The 17,573-nt window shown below is 40.0% G+C and overlaps 1 protein-coding gene across 4 annotated transcripts in view; it reads left to right on the top strand.

Annotated features, from left to right (window-relative positions):
• KCNC2 (potassium voltage-gated channel subfamily C member 2) overlaps positions 1 to 5,242 on the top strand; it is a 100,524-nt gene extending 95,282 nt beyond the window's left edge. For 2 of the 4 annotated variants that reach the window (XM_041465670.1, XM_041465669.1), the window contains exon 4: positions 4,117 to 5,242. In XM_041465670.1, coding sequence (XP_041321604.1) covers positions 4,117 to 4,226 — 110 coding nt within the window. In that variant the 3' untranslated portion in view covers positions 4,227 to 5,242. Of the gene's footprint in view, positions 1 to 2,149; positions 2,287 to 4,116 lie in introns of those variants that run through there. The other 2 variants (XM_041465671.1, XM_041465672.1) reach the window with 2 other exon arrangements.
• Positions 5,243 to 17,573: the final 12,331 nt, after the last annotated feature.

Below are 17,573 nucleotides of genomic sequence, written 5' to 3'. Positions count from 1 at the left end.
TTATACAGAGTGGGGAAGTTAATCCATAAGCAGAAAATATCTTCAAGTAATACACAAATGGGTTTGAATGCTTGAATGTCATTCACACATCAAGTCTACTACTTTTACATTTTATTTTACCCTTTCTTTCTTTCCTTCTTTTGGTACATTCTTCTTGTTTGGTTTGTTCCTTGGTTGATTCTTCTTGTTTGGTTTGTTCCTTGGTTGATTCTTGGTTGTTCAATTATAATTTATTCTGAGCTTTTTTGCATCTCCATCTCCAAGATGATACTGATTCAGAGCTGATCCACTAAAATACCTGAAAAGTACCGATTTTGGATCATGCATCTCTCACTATTCATCTTGTGTATCTGGTTTTCATTTCTTAGGAGTTTCTACTTTATTTATGATCTTTACCATCTTCCTCTCTCAGTTCTTTCCTTTTATCATTAGAAGAGTAGCAAGAAAATAATCTTAAAAACTACTTTCCTAGTTTCTATGTGAAAAAGCTACCTGATTATTTTGATTTATTTTTAATAAGCTTTATGTTTACAGGGAGTTTAAATATATACACTAGCATTGTGCTTCTCTTTAATTCCCTTTTCAAAAATAATTATTTCTAGTCTGGGTACATACTGATAGAAACTCAGAAACTGGAGGCTGTTTCAGAAATGTATCAGAATTCTGTGTAGCATCACAGTCTAGCCTGCCCTTGCCATCTGGAGAGAACATTGCACAATGTTTTAGCAGACATGAGGTTATACATTTGCTTTAAGTATAGTTTTACAGTATGCAGATTCCAGGATAAAAAAAGTGTTAATTGTTGTAAGGGGAGAGCCTAAGATATGATTTTTCCTAAAGATGTCATTAACTGTCTGTTACCTAGAGACCTGGAATTGGAGCCAGTAATTGTTTTAATCAGGAAAAAAAAAAAATTGCTGACATTCCATGTGGTGTTTAGATTTATTGTCATTGGTATTTTAAGGTTTCTGGGAAAAAAAGTCTCATTATTTCCCTATAAGCAATTTAGACCTGAATATTTTTACCTGACAAATACTTGTCTTCAAGGAAATAAGGAGTACCACTGAAATCAGTGAGACTTCTGATGCTTGCACTGAAGCATGTACCCATGTACTTCAGGAGCAAGGTCCTGCCTGGCTTGATCTTTGTTGTATTTCCTTGCTGGTACCTTCAGGCCAACAAGCATATCTGTTTCCTAACAAATGGGGTTGTTCAGCAGCTGCTGAAAATAGTTGAATATGAAGATAGAGATGCAGTGAATAGCAATGTTTTTTTTGTTGGTTTACAGCATAGCCTCTACAAAGTGAAAACAATCCACACTAGCAAAAAGTAGGTAGCTAGAGCTCACAGTGTATGTGAACAGAAATATCTAAAAGTGCAATGTTCCCTTCAAATTGTGAATCATTATGTGGTTGCCTCATTTAATGATTAATAATATACTACTTGCCTATATGGATTAATACCGTTGATTTTGTTCTAATCATCTGGAAAAGAAGCACAAATTCAATGTTTTACATTTGCCATTGAGGCGGCATTTACAAATACGTCAAATACTTTGCTGTCTTATTAGACTTCAAAATTAGAAGCAAAGCCTAAGGGTTAATATTTTTGAAGATAAAGCTTCTATATTATCATTCAGTCCTCTGCAAAACTGATTTACACATACTGTATAAAATTTATCTGGTTTCTGGTTTATTTATTTTAAAGAAAAAAATTGTACTTTATTCGGAATTGAATGCAGCAGAGCTTATGTAATTCTGACAGTTTCTGTAGTCTGTCTTAATGGGTTTTTGATTATGCTTAGCCAGATAGCTCAGTCACTGTGGTGGGATCACTTCTCTTGCTCTCAGTGCAACCCTGCTGAAGCCCACAGTGTGATACTAAGTGCAAGATGGGATGTGGAAGAGCAGGTCAGACCTCTTGTCTGGTGGTCTGTTTAGTTTTTTGGGAAAAAGTGGATGCATTAATTTGTAAATAATTTTGTTTATTAGTATCTTCCGGTAGTAATGTGTCTCAGCACTGAGTTCTTTTGCAGGCAGATTCCCTCTGAGTCCCTGATAGCTCCTTGGGTTACATTACATTGTACTGTTTGTCTTTGTCTATTTTTTTGGCTGAATTCAACTGATGTCTGTGCATTTTCTCATACAAGGCTATGAAAAATCTCGAAGCTTAAACAACATAGCTGGCTTGACAGGCAATGCTCTGCGACTGTCTCCAGTAACATCACCCTACAGCTCACCTTGTCCTCTAAGGCGCTCTCGGTCTCCCATCCCTTCCATCTTGTAAACCAGATGGCATCAATCGGCTACATAGTATTAAATCAAATACTGTTTACCACATATTGGAAATAAATGTAGCATTAAGCATAGGCTCCACAAATATGGTCTAACTCCTGCATGATACAACTCTCAGTAGTAAGAAAAGCCACTTGGGTACCTGAAGATTTTTGCCTTGGCTTTTAAAGATTACTTCAGGTAGCATTTCTTCTTTTATCTACTATATTGTCCTACTTTCCTGTGGCAATAAAAGGACAGTTAGTGGATGCTTTTGTCCATATATTCAATAAATAAGCATATTTTCAGGGAGATTTACTTAAAATAATGTGCTTCCAAGTAATTATCAGTCACTCCATTGAACCTCCATTTCTTGTGACTCTAATCCATTCTGAAGATGTCTGCTCTGAAGGGTCTGCTCATTTGCATGGACCATCCTGTCTCCATCACCTGACAAGCAGTGTTGCGGATCGTGGAGACCACAGAGGGCTCTGGATGTGTGTTCTCACTTTGTTACCATCCTGCTGAAATGAAAGCACTGATAAACTGGTCTGCATGTGGGATTGTTTTTCTGTGTTTAACTTTTTCCTTTATTTTTTAAACTATCTACTTGTTTATAAACGACTTTATTTTGCAATTAACTTATTTCGGTGCTGGATTGCTGTATCAGAGTTCTGAATGTCTCCGGTTGTTTGCACACAGATAACTGCAAAGAGGTTGTCATTACTGGTTACACGCAAGCAGAAGCCAGATCTCTTTCTTAATGGCTTGGGGAAGGCACAAAACATGCAAGAAAGGTAAACGCCATCCAGACTTGCAATTCTAAGCTAGCAAGTGCTGCTTGGTACTGTAGTATTTTCTCTACTCCAGGGTTCTTCAACATTTTCAGAAGCTGAGTACCAAGTAAAATTGAAACAATTATTGGGGGCTTTTTTTTTTTTTTTTTTTTTTTTACCATTGTAAGAGGGTAGTAGTTCTCAAGTCGGGTTTTTGACCAGCCTTATACCTCTGGCTAGTGGGCTTCAAAAATTTCTTCATTCAATGTTTTTTGAGGTGCTTTGTCCTATGTGTTGTTTGTCTGTCTGTTTTGCAACCTGTCTCCTTGTATTCTCCATCTGTCTCCATTAAAGCACAGAGATACTGTTAATATGCCCCCCTCTTTTAAGGTGAACTAAGAACACTTTTTCTCCTTTTCCCTTTTTTCCATATGGACTATACATCCATGTATAGATAGAAATATACATATTTTTCAAGTGCAGTTAGTATCATCTAGACTAACTCGTGTGCACTCCTAAGGTTTTTTGAACGGCTTTTCAGCACTGACCGGTTGCCTATTGCATCAATCTTCCTCCCAGCAACCAGCATTCATTACAATTTTGAAACTGTATCTCCTCTAGTGGCTTTTTCATTCAATACTAACCTCTGTTTATGCAACAGGACAAATGCAATGGCAAATTTGAGGTTCTGGGCTGGTGAGGAAAAATTACCCTTAAACTGTAGAGTTTTAGAACTACATGGGGAAGACCATAATGACTGAAATCTTAAGTGATCCTTGAAATTGTTGAATAATACCTGACTGTCGTGTTTTACTTTTTTGTTAGGAAAAGAAATTAAATTTATTGTTGACCATGTAACATGTTCTGTATATAGCCAAGCCCAATAGCATGACCTGCATGTCAGAATTCTTGTACAATAATGTAGTTATCAAAGTATACATTTCTGATATTTAGAGATGTACATTGATTTACTTTTGGTAAAATATTGTCAATAGAGAGATAATTGCAAACAGCTTTTAGCAAATGAATTAATATAATATCTGGTGCTGCTGTTATATTAACTACAGTGTTGTACAGAATTTATCATGGATTTTTGACTGCTGAAAAAGGGACAATGGAATTTAGCCATACCAAGGACTGTACTGGAAAGAGACTGCTGCTGCTGAATGGGCCCTGATAAACGACTCACACCTTGAGGAGGTCACTGAGACTTTGCGTGCGAAGCAGAGCTTGTTAAAGAAGATGAAAGACCGCTCATAATTACTGCTGCCAGAGGAAGGGGTGACTAGTCACTGTTGAAGAGTCAGTGTAAATAAAACGTGTGTGCATGGAAAATCAGTTTTTATCTATATCAAGGAAAGCTGAATTCATGTCATCATTGCTAAGGTTCCATGCAAAGACCCCCACCCCTGTGTTTATTATTCCTGGTTCCTGCAGTAAGCTGTGCTGTGGATCATACAAAGACACACGCTTAATAATGATAGTGATGTAAACTACATCTGTCTTGACTTCTGTCATACTAATGGCATATATTGCAAAAGTCACAAATTTGAGCAGAGTAGGTTTACATAAGTCCTTGCTTTCTCAGTTTGCCATGACCTAAATTGTTATGAATTGTAGTGTACATGCCAAGTCCTAAGTTTACTTTTCACTTTGATAACATAAATGTGACTGCAGACAAACATCACTAACTTTGTTCACAGCACAAAGTCTTCTTTCATTGTTACCTCAAACTATAAGTATTATCAGAAATAAAATTCTGGCAGCAAGAATATTTTGTGATTTTTTTTTAAATTCAAAGTGTTGCAAACCCAACATCAATAAATATAAAAATTGTATTAAAATTATATTCTACAAATGTATATTTTACATAAAATATATATTCTTTGATAAGTTATTTTCTGTGATTTTTGTGGTAAATGAGTCTAGTCTATTCTATGTTTATGAGACATTGTAGTGCTACGATGTGGTAATTATGTTCTCTCCATCCTATTCAGTGGGAAATTCTCCAGAATCTGTTTTGTCACCCTGGTGTCCCGATTGTAGGGACCTGTCCCAGTTGCGAAACTCTGTATCGTGGAACTTCTGTGAACATGTCAAGGTGCATGCACAATCCTGGTGGAAACCAGTGGAAATGTAATACCTGAATTGGAGAATAAAAGGCAAAAGACCTGGGGAGGAACTTGGAACATATCTTCTGAACTGGCTCATGAGCTTTCTTTAGCTGTATCGGTCCCCTGCCTGCTACTGGCCATCCCAGTTCTCAAACCAGCCTCCTGGAATGCCTGAGGAGCTAACTCAAAAGCTAGCATGAGCTGGCTTCTGCAACAATTGAAAATTTATCAGCTTGTTAATGACCTGTGCCTCGTGTAGAAATTTCTGTCAGGCTAGGTATTTTAAGTCTGGTGGGAGTTTTTTTGCATCCTGGTGTGAAGTCAAACCTAAAAAAGGAGGTGATAAATGGTTGCTTAAAGCTTCTAATATACTGTATTTGTGGCAACCAGAAATCCCCAAATACACAAGCAGATTGTCTGAGAGCAGTGAGATAGCTAGTACAGTTTTACAAATTATCTGATAGGCTGTAACACAGTGTTTTGGCATATGTGCTGTAATGTAAGAAAGGTTCCAGAAAACTGGATAAGAAAACAGGTGTTCAATTTTAGAAAATGCGTTACAGCGTTATGTCAGTAAAGCTCACTGTGCTGTTTGCCCAAGGGTTAAGAGTTGCCTGTACTGTGACTGTGAGCTGTACCCAAGGGAGGAAGAGGTGTAGTGGTTAGCCAGCACAAGGCTCACAGCCAGCCCCAGTCACCCAGGGTGATGTCTGCCCCAAGCACCGAGAGAGAGGTGCTTGGCTTTCCTCAGTGCTACACAGGGACAGTGATGATCCCCAGATGGGATGCAGACAAGGGGGTGCATTTTGTTGGTCGAGGTTATGGGGAAACACTGATGGCCAGATGGTGTCTGACATCTTCCACTGTCTCTGGATGATAAGGAGCCTGGACGGATCTCCACCAACACTGGACTTTGAGTCCAGAGTATCCTGGACCTGGTATTATTTTCCTACTAGAGAACCAAGCCCATGTTTAAGTGCTTTCTTTTAAAACATACCTGGAGGACAAGCTGATGGTAAGTCTGGTAACTCTTGACGTGTTTTGAAACTACAACCCAACTCTGACTATTCTAAGAGGAAAAAGCTGACTTAACCACCAGCACCCTTCTGTTCCTCACCTATTTCTGGGCCCAGAAAGGGGTGAAAGGGCATTTTTATGAGAGGTGGGACACCAAGGTTTAATTTTCTCAGGCTGAGGAAGGCTTTGAACCTAAACCTCCCTCTTCAGGGTAGTGCAGTGTCTCAGATACAATGTAAAGATTGGGATGCATGTTCTCATTCACTTCCATTTCTGCCCATCTTTTAAAGGAAAGTAGATGCAATGATGAGAAGCAAAATTGCACCAGGAGAGAGGAGTTCTGGTGCAAGTAGGAAGATGCTGTGTGGGTATTCTGGGTATCAAATGCCCACCAAAGGGTGCTCATGGCCATCTCTGGGCTTGACTTAGGAGTCTAAAAACTTATTCAATTCTTGTTTAAGTATTACTTAAGGGTTAGAAGTCAAAACTAGAAAACAGCTGTGAATTTACAAGCAATGCATCTGCTAAGACAATTTAGGAGAAACTGTTACTTATTCGTCTTTTAAAATTGTGAAGCCAAGATGTCAAAAATGAGCATCCTTTTGAAAGATGAGCTAATACAACACCAGGGTTTGTGCAGAGATCAAAAGCTGTGATGTATTTTGGAGATGAGCAGATTATGGGATGTTTGGACTTTGAAGGCAGCTATTGTTCTTATGAAGCCTCATTCAGCACTGAGAAAGTGTTGTTGCAGCAAATTTTGAGACATTGCATTATGAGTTTTTTTAGGTGTGTACTGCAAACTGGTGCCAGAATTGCTAAGAAGCATGCAGCTAATGATAATTAATATAATCCTATATAATAAGGGGGCTTTCTCATGTTTGAAAAAATTGATATTCATAAAAGTTCTCTTATAAAAGGTCTGGATTGAATTAAAGCTTCTAAAAGACAGGGAAGTTTAAGGAATCTCTTCAGATGGGTAACTGAAAACTATAGGGGAGAGGGATCAATCTAATATGAGCAAACTTGCCAGAATAGTTATGTGAAATATGAATTTTAAAAGTCATGAATGAATTAACTATATGAAAGTGAGCAGGAGTCAGATAAAGGAAATTGGAATGGAAAACTGCTATTAGAAAGAGAAAATTAATTTATTAATATGCTGTATTACAAGCAATGGCTTGAACAATTCCATAATAGAGCCTTTGAATACTGACTGAGTGAGAAGAAATTACAAAAAAAAGCAGAAAGGTTTCTACCAGGTCAAATTTATCAGAATTATTAGTATTTTTATAATACATTATCTTCCTCTTGGAAATAAACTTTATTTATTTAAATTCCTAAGAGAAAAGTTATTTTAACAATGGTGGGTTTTAAAATTCAAGAGTTGGCTTGCGAGCAAATACTGAGCTGTTAGTGCTGGGTGTTGGGTACCTAGCTGGTGTGCCATTATGAGCATTTCTCTCCTACTTCAGTGAATATCCCTAGGACATATTGAAATTGCAGAGGTGTCTGATTTCTAGCCCCAGAGTCAGGGATCTGTCACATGCTGTCTCCTGGGAAGGCTGGGATGCTCTCCAGCCAGGCGTGAGTGGTGCAGAGCTCCTGACTCTGCAGCACAGCCTGCAGAAGCATCCCGAGTTTGGTCTAGGTGCAGCTTCTCATTGCCTTCTGGCAAAACAGGCACGATTCCCTCACCCTCCACAACCTCCTCCCCAAAACCCAGTCCTCTGTCACTTGCATTTTTTTATTACCAGCATGTTGATGAACAGCTGACAGATTTCAGATTCATGCTTTCACAGCTTCACATTTGCAGATGGCAATATTCTAGCATATTTTAAAAAAACTAAGTTGGAGGTGGACACTTTTTTGAAAATTTGGCACAAAAATGTTATGCATTTAATTTAATATCTCCTATATTATTTGCAGGTGGAAGACTGGCGATCAGTTTAAACCCAGGGCACAGCTAGGCTATTCTGAAACTTTTAGGATGTGTCCTTTTTATGTTCTGCATCTGGTTAGAGCATTGCTGCATTTTCCTATCACATGAAGCTCTCAGTTTTCTCCTCAAATGGGATTTTGAGATAAGATACTAGAGCAAGTCAGAGAGTACTATTTTAAATTGGATTTGGAACTGGCTTCCCTGGGAAGTGGTGGGATCACCATCCCTGGAGGTATTTAAAAGACATATAGATGTGGCACTGGTGGATATGGTGAACAAGGCAGTGCTGGGTTAACAGCTGGACTCGATGATCTTAGAGGTCTTTTTCAAGTGTAGTAATTCTGACTCTTATAGGATTGTAAACATGAATTGTACTATGCAGAGAGAGATAGTCCCTGGGAAATACTGAAGCTGTAAAAGATGACTGTAATGACTCTTTGTTTTGCAGAATGGTATGGGCACCTTTTTTAAAACACGGAAAGCAGACAATTTTTTGTTGGCCTCCTCAGAGCAGTATTAGACTTGAATAAGACAATGAACTACTAAAAGTGAAAAGTGGAAGTTGTTCTCCTTGACCTTATGACAGCTTATTTGCAAAAGTAGCAAGATCAGAGTTATTGAAGAAGCCTGGCCTTTTCAGTGAAACAATGCAAAACTCCATCAATTGAAGAATACTAAACTGTAGCTACATTATCCTATTAAGCTGATGCTAAATATAGAAAGGATTTTCAGTTCCTTACAGGGATTTCCTTGCTTGTGACTAAATGCAGCACCAAGGTTTTGAGAAAATCTTATTTTCTTCATGCCTTTGAATGTATTTGGTACAGTGAAGTTTGGCAGTCTGATTGTCTTCAGATGATGCCAGTGTTTACATGCAATTTTTGCATTTTTCTAGCACAAAAATAGGTTTTTTTCTGAACTGGAACACTGGAAAGGGGGGCAGAGGGAGCACTGAACAAAATGGTTTTCTTAAATTCTTATGAAATCTGCCACGTAAAGCAGTGAACACATAGAAATAAAAATACACAGCTTTCCCTATGTCAGTGTCATAACATTGACTGTAACTCTTACATTTCTGAAACTCCTCTTAGTTTTGTTTGGAAATCACAGCAACAAAATTTATTTAGTTACTGCTGTTTATAACTTCTACTTCAACTTTGAGAATTATGCTTTAAATCTCTGAGTAATGGAGCAATTAGAGACCTTAAGAGCATGAGGACTGTGCTCAGAGAAGAACACGTGCACAAATTTAATAGTTTCATTTGTAATTACTAGAGTGTTTCCTCAATACAGAACATTATCTGAACAAGGTCCTAATGTCAAATAATCTCTCTAACATTGCAAAACTGCCCTTGGCTTACTTAAGCAAGACTAGGTCTTGGGAAGCAACTGGCTTATGGCATGGGCATTTCCAGGACATTTATCACCAACATCATAGAACCATAGAATATTTTAGGTTGGAAAAGACCTAAGATCATTGAATCCAACTGATTACACAGCAAGTCCAAGTCCAGTACTAGACTAGCTTTAAGTGCCACATCTACACATCATCTAAAACTGCGGAGTGTTTGGCAGCACCTCTGCTCTGTGCACACCTGGTGCAAACTCTAAGCAAGCTGCTTGGCTTTTTTTTTCTCCAGAGATAAAGAAGATGGATGGTTTATGTCTAGAAACTGATGTTACCTTTCTCTTACATGCCTCTTTTATTATGGGTCAAATTGATAAATTGATCTTTGTGAGTGTCTGTTGACAGAAAAATATCCAGATCTGTCTCTCTCCTCATGCAGGGACTGTAACATGAAGTAAAATGGCCCTGCTCCAGTACCTCTCACAGTGTTTTGCTTGCTCTTGCAGATGTGCAGTGCCAAGACATGGACATTTCCCCTCCACTGCCTCAGAAACAGGTTCATTTGCAGCACTTGTGTTCTTCTGAGAAAGGAGTGTGCAACCAGAGCCTGCCTGGGAGGCAGCTCATGCTCAGGTGCACATGAGATGAGCATGTTCCCACACTGACTCCTGAGCTTGCTCCTCATTTTTTAGTGTTGCAGGAAATCTCTGGTGAAACCATCCTATCATGTGAACTCCCAGTGTACTTCAAGAACTCTTAGTGGAAGAGTATTTGGCTATATTAGAAGCTTTTAGAGTTCATATTACCAGTTTGCTTTTATTTTTTTTCCTTCTGCAGGCTACTGAACCCACTATGTAGATTATTTCCTTGTTTTCTTTGCATGTGCCTTCACTGCGCTCTCTCTTCTGCAGTTTTCCTAGCTTCAACGCTGCCCATCCTTTACTCAGGACTTACCCCATGGCTCCTTTGCCTGTCTCCTCATTACTGTGCAGCTACAGCCTGCATGGGATCTGCTGGGAAGAGAAAAGGTAAGTGAACTTGTACCCGAATCACAAGGACAGAGGAGCACAGGACTGACACTTCTTTTTAAGCCAGCTAAAACTTGTTGGACATGTTGTCTTTTGCCGTTAGGTACAGCCCAGCTTGGAATGAATTAGCAGTTCTCTGCAGCATCTTTTGTATAGCTGCCACAGTTGGAAACATTAAATTCTGGAACCACAAAATGCTGTCTAAAAAGCAGCACAGCTGTCAGTGAAAAGCAGTTTGCAACTGGAATATGTCCAGTGCCTAGGCCACTGCAGATGAACATGCCAAAAAACCAGAAAGAGATGATTGCTCAGAAACCAAATTCAGAAATTAGATTTTCCAACCACATATTCACTGAACTATTCATTTACCAATCAATATGATAGTACTGAGCAGAATGATTGGAGTGCTGAATATATATCATAAGCTATCAAAAATAATTACATGATTCTTTCTACCCCTTTTTAAAACTTACTGTAATAGTGAATTTCCTTCACATCCAAATATAAATATAACAAAAATAGGTGCATTAGCTAAATTAATGTCAGGAATTAAACATTCCTCAAAGGTAGGTACAAGAGTACAAGAAGTAACTTAAAAGTTTTTATATTCTAGTCCTAGACATAAGCTCTGAAATAAGTTTTATTCATAATCCTCAGTACCCTTCAACTAGGGCATAATTTCTAGACTTCTATTTTCCTTATTACTAGGAAGCCTGTTTCACTTATCTGTGTTTAAATGTTTAGGCAGTAACAGGTAATTTTTTTATTCAATCGTTCCTGCATAGCCTGTGTCTTTTAAAAAATACTAAACAAACTATGTTATATGCTTGTCCAAGTTTTCAGATGAGATGTTTTGTAACAGCTGGCAGGGCAGGCAGGCATATGCTTAGCAACAGATATGCTCCAGGTTATGGTCTGTAGTTCACAGTAGGTCCCTGGGGAAATTTGTGGGCCTGGCTTTGTCTCAGTGGGACTGTCACTACTGTGCTTAAGCTAAAGGAAGGGGTTGGAACTGCAGCTGTCTGATTCCACATAGGAGTTTCAGCACAGAGAGCAGAGAGGTGCAAGCATCTGTCTGTGGCCAACACTGGAATTTAATTTTCTGCCTTCCTAAAAAGCCCAGCCCAGCGCACTGAGCAGTGTGGTTGTCCTCTGCAAGGGCACAGCTCTGGTGTTACAGCTGCACTGCCAGCAGCACTGCCAACACCCTTTTGGGTTCTGGATCTGATTTAAGCCCTGCAGCCAGCTGCCTTGGTTAGGACCCAGTGGTGTGTGGGGTGAGTGTAGTAGTATCCAAACCTTCATACCAAGCTATGCAATTCCTGACAAAAGTTTTAGGGAGTCAGATGAAATATGCTGCCTGTCCAAGAGGCAGTATTATGTGACAGCCACCACGCTGCTGTGCTGCAGCATGTATCTGTGTCCCCTTCTCCCGAGGATTTCACAAGGATGTTTTCTCCCTTTGTGGTGGACTTCACTCTCTGGGCTACTGGCAGGGAAGCGGAGCTGTGCAGGGAGTGCCAAACATGTCACAGCCCCCTCTGCCTTCCCTTTTGCCTCCATGGCTTTGCAGAGTAGCCACATCATCACAGAAATATTTGTATCATGCACATCTTGGTGTTTAACAATATCATGTGCTTGGTACAAGCTGCAAATTGTACCACATGGCACAAGGCAGTGGGAGGCAGGGGATCTGCTCCAAATCTCTCTGTGGGAGCGTGCGTTTGGGAGCTCAGTTGTAGGTGATTTTATTTTCAGAGATAGAGGAGTTCGTGTTTTTGCTCACTGAGTAGGTGGATAGATTTGGATTATGCAGGTCCTGGTGGGAGGAGGACAGAAGTGGACTGGATGGTCCCTGTGTCTATGCACTGACCTGTCTGCACCAAGACCCAAGGGATCTGTTGGATGGAGACCATGCTGTGAGAGCTTGAAACAGTCTACCCTAAATCAGTCTCAGTGGCCAAATCCTGCTGGTCCTCATATGCTGGGGCTCAGGGAGTGAGTGGGCTGGAGGGGATGAGCTGTGCTGCACAGGGAAGCAGGCACTGCAGAGGGACAGGTCAGTAGGGAGAGCTGTGCCAGGGCCCGGGCACAAGAATGGGACACCTTGGTGGGATGCAGCATCACCCTCTGCGTGTCCTCTCCTGCTCACAGCCAGAGACATTGGCCCCTTTGCCACAACGTTCTATCTCGCTCCTCCCCAGTCCTCTTGTTTTCTCTTCTAGGGCTTGACTTGGCTCCTACACACTGAGGGAATGCGCAGAGCATCCCCCAGGATGCATGCACAGACAAGCATTTGCTCCTTGGGTGCTCTAGTTATGAAATCCTCCTTTCCTAGGCATCATTACAGCCACCAGGTTCTCTTCTTCCTGAGCCTTCTTGCACCCCATGCATCCTCAGCAGCTGGAAACCGAGAAACAACTCAGCATTTCTGGTCCTAATGCAGTTTTATTCCAGATGCTCTATGTACTGCATTGTCACAATGAAGGTGGTGCCAATATGTTTGTCACCACAACCAGCCCAACGTGGTGTGGTCAGGGTTAGCTAGATAGCTCTGTGGGCTTGGTGTGGACTCTAGAGGCCTGGTTGTTAGAGGTGCAGTTGTCATCATGTATTTTGCTTAAGGGATTCTACTGGTTTTGGCTGGGATTGTGTTAATTTTCTTCATAGCAGCTCATGTGGGATATTTTTTGGATCTTCAAACAAAACAGTGCTGATAACACACCCACGTTTTAGCTCTTGCTGAACAGTGCTTACACAGGATTCAAGGCCATTTCTGCTTCCCAGACTACCTTGCCAGTGGCCAGGATGAGTGTGCACAAAAGGTTGTGAGGGGACACAGCTGGGACCCCAGCTGGCCAAAGGAATGTCCAAGACTACCATATGACATGATGCTCAGCAGTAAATCTTGTGAGGGAGGGAACTCTCCAGGGCTGCTGTTGCTTGGAGTCTGTCAGCATTGGTCAGCTGGAGATGAGCAATATTTTTGGTTCTTTTTCCATGACTTTCTTTTCTTGACTTTGTTTTTCTATTTTGTTAGTTTTTATTTTACTTATTAAACTGTCTTTATCACATGAGTTTTTCCAATTTACATATACTCCCAGAACCTGCTTATGGTTGTGTTTAAGGTGATAAGAGGGCTTGTTTGTTTTGCTTGGATGTTTTTACATCCAATTAGGCTTAATTATTGAATTTAGTGTCTATGTAGGAACTTAATTTTTTTCCTTTTCTTGCAACACTATTTTCTCTTTCAAGACCAACTTAAGGCAGTTTTAAGGAGACATCAAAAGCACAGCAGCTGATATTGAAATGCAAGTACTGGCTTCACACAACTGCATGTGGTCTTTAGCCTCACTGGATTACAAGATCACCAGTGTTTCCGAATAAATTTTACATAACATCAAATAAATTACAGTACAAAATAATACTAATTACCATCTTCCCCCCACAAAGGATTCTAAGCAAAACTAAAGGAGAATTCTATCCTTTCACTGGCATGCTGGAGCTTCATGGAGAACAGACTTATTGTTAAATATTCAAGGAGGGATCCCAAGAGCTTTTGAAAGGGGCTTTGTGTATGAGGTTCACTGCAGGGAGAAGCTGGGACTTGGATAAACATTACTCACAGCCTTGGAAAAGGCCCTTCCTTGTAGGCACATGTGCTGTGAAGAAGCAGCTCATCTCTTTGGTCACAGGTGGCTTGGGAGGGTGGCTGATAACTGGGAAGGGTGGCTGATAACCTCTCTGAGGCTCCACACACTGAGCTGCAGGTGAGAAATCTACACAGAGCCTGTGAGTGCTGAGGCACTGCCAGAGACCACTAATTCCCAGTCATGATATACTAGCAGGCAAAAAACCCCAAACCTGTGTCATCATCCTCTCTTCCCCCTGCAAGAAAGGGAATGTTATCTTTTTCATCAGATCTGCTGCAGTTAATGCTTGTGAGTGTGCTTGCAGTGAGCTATATGTGTGCAGGTGGACTGCACGTTTCGGAGCTCAGCACTGAATTTTCAGAGCTATCTGGGCTAGTGTGTTGTGCCACTGGTTACCATCACATCATACAGAGCTGCCTGGAAAGCACAGAGAAGACACAACTCTGTCAGAAGCTCCAGTGTGGGTTTGTGCCTCGAGCCAGCAAAGCTGTGGCAGGCTGGCTTTCACCTCTGGGGAAAGGTGTTTAGTGGTCAGGACATGCTCTCTCATCATGCTGTCTCTTGGGCAGCATCCCCACAGGCTCCTTTCCCTCAGTGTATGGGCATTTTACAGCCTTCCTCTGGCTTTAATTCAGACACATTCATTCTGCATTTGGAAGGGCACTTTGCAGCCTTCCACTGGGTTTAATTCAGACACATTCATTTTGCATTTGGAAGCCCTCTTCTGTGGACCTGGATTACAAATTTATTTACCAGCACTCTCTTTTTTCTTTTTTCCTTAAGAAAAAAGATTTATAAAAAAGTAACAAAGATGAAAAGTTATACTTACAAAGCAGTACTGTTATACTTACAAAGCAGTACTGCATATCTGTAGAACAATTCTTTAATATAATAGTTGTCCTAAAATAATGTTGTTGAGGAAATCCCAGAAAAAAATACTTTGGAAAAATTCATATAGTTTAATGAATGTCCATTAGTGCACTTCCTTACTTTTTGTTTCCTCAGTCATTAATCAAAAAGTTTAACTGTTTACAAACAATTAAACTAAAGTAATAACAAAAGTAAATCTCTTTAATAACAATCTCAAATGACTGATACTGTGTTTCTGTCATCCTCATCACAGTGGGTTAATTTTTTCCCATCTCAATAAAAACCAGAAATTTTTTAAAACTTTTTATTAACACTATCAAAATATTATTTTCTCTTGTGGAATGCAGAGACTCCATGTTGGAGAGATACAGATTCTCTAGAACTAACTTTGTACTTCTAGCATGTGGAGAAGTAAAAACACAATGTTTTTATTGGACAATAGTAAAGAGATTATGGCAGCAGTTGTGTTGTGTGGGTCCTGTTCAGAGTTAAGGGTTCTTAAGCTTTTGTCTTCTTTTTGTCTTCTACCCCTTTTGTATCAAACACTTAATGAATGTCATTGTAAGCTGGTATTACCATGAGCAAATTTTAACAAGTTATGATGGAAAACCGAAAGAAGCACCCTGTGTAAAAAGTCTTTGTCATATTTCTGTTTTAACAAAGTTACTTTCAGATTCCATATCTATTAGTCCTTTTCATTGAGACCATGTTCAGCTGTCCTTAAGACACATTTGCTGAATCTGCTTTAGTTTCTGGGTAAGCTGCTTCTGACACGGTAGCCTTTGCAAGCACGTGCACATTCTGAAGAGGAACAGCACATCAGTCCTGTTTCAGCATGCAGAGGTTAAATGTCTCTTGTCACACTGAGCCTCCACGCAGGATGGATCTGAGAAGACAATGAGTACTGCAGAGAGGGAAGTTATTCTGCTGCAAATGTGTGACATAAGCAAACATGTTCACAAGAACACCCCAGTAGTCATTAAAATATTCAACCTCACCCAAATGCTACAAAGACTATTCAAACACTCCTAATTGACATAAATACAGAATTTCTCTTATGTTCTTCTATTCATATCATAGCCGATCTCATTTTAAGGAAGATATTTCTTCCTGCCAAGTAGGATTGGAAGCACAGTTTCAAACTAAAGAATTGGGTTTGCAGATGAAAGTGGTATGAGAACCATGAGGGCACACAGTGTTTGCCCCCTGCTCAGTGACAGGAGGGGTGAAAGATGAGGGGAGCACTTGACAAGGCAGAACAAAACCCCCAAATCAACCATAGGTGGGGTTGTTCCCATGGAATAATGTCAACAAACCTGTCAATGTAGGCTGGGGTCAAAAGAGAAAAAGGTAAACCCCAGCCCTCCACCTGGGGACCTGTGAAAAATATTAGATTTGCTTTTCTGTTGATCTTACTCAAATCTCAGTGCAGCTTGTTCTCATAACTTTATGAAGATTTTGTCACGTAAATTGGCTACAGCAAGACTTCATTTGCAGTTTGATGAAGGAGAAACCTGGTGACTCCTGGCCAGTGGAGAGAATTGGCCCCAGCCCACTGACTAGAAAACTTGGAGACCAGTTGCAACATACGTCAGAATAAGGTCCATCCCTGCCTTTGACACGGGATGCCCATGGTTCCTTTCCTTCTTTGGCCTCTAACTGCAGGCGTGAGAAGACCCCGACTGTTGAATCATGCTCATGGTCAGGGGAAAGTTGAATTGCAGAAAGAACAACTAAGAAATAAGAAAAGGGGGAAGTACAAGGACAATAATCTTTCTTCAGTTTATGTGATTTTATGTCTCACTCTGCCTCTCAGCATGGAAGACACTTACAAATGTAGCTCTCTGGGCCACCAGAGGAAGGATATAAATGGTTTTGATAGAATCAGTCAGACTGATGGGCTGTGAATGCTCCATATTGCTTTACACACAGCCTTTGAGCTTCTGCCCACATTTCATGTATGCCTCACCAGCAGCAAGATAAGTTTAGAAATATGACTTTTCCAGAAAACTCACATGAAAGTGCAAGCTGGTTTGCAGATTGGCCTCAAGCACATTTTTTGTTATTTTTCTCAAAAAAGCATCAAAATGGCATCTGCTTTCATATTTTCAAACCAGAGTGATCCTGTGAAATTATCTTTTGAAATTGCACAAGTATGAAGAGTACTAATGCAAGATGGAATAACTATTTATTAGTTATAATAGAAGATTGAACCTTAAGATTAAGAATAATGGAATTCATGGAAAAAGTCATAGTGAATGCCATCATGTAAAGATATCAGAAGCCACTGATTAATATGTAGTGTGCCAAGAGTAGGCATTTTTGAAGTATGAAAGTGTCTTTGTGCAGACCAGGAAAAAACAGCAAAGATGCAAGAGAAAAATTACATACTGAGTCTCAAATTTTTACTGTAATCCACTCATCCAATGTCTGCTCCTGAAAAGATTAATGTCCTAGAAATCTAACTATGAATGGAAATCTAGATTATCTGCCCAACTCTAAAAGTGAAAAACAGTAAAAGAATAAATGGCAACACAATAATTCAGGACTAA

The sequence above is a fragment of the Pyrgilauda ruficollis genome, unplaced genomic scaffold, assembly GCF_017590135.1.
Source record: "Pyrgilauda ruficollis isolate IOZ18807 unplaced genomic scaffold, ASM1759013v1 scaffold19, whole genome shotgun sequence".
In the NCBI taxonomy this organism is placed as follows: domain Eukaryota; kingdom Metazoa; phylum Chordata; class Aves; order Passeriformes; family Passeridae; genus Pyrgilauda; species Pyrgilauda ruficollis.
The sequence above is the reverse complement of the archived record's forward strand: the minus strand, read 5'-3'. Positions and strand labels throughout refer to the sequence as shown.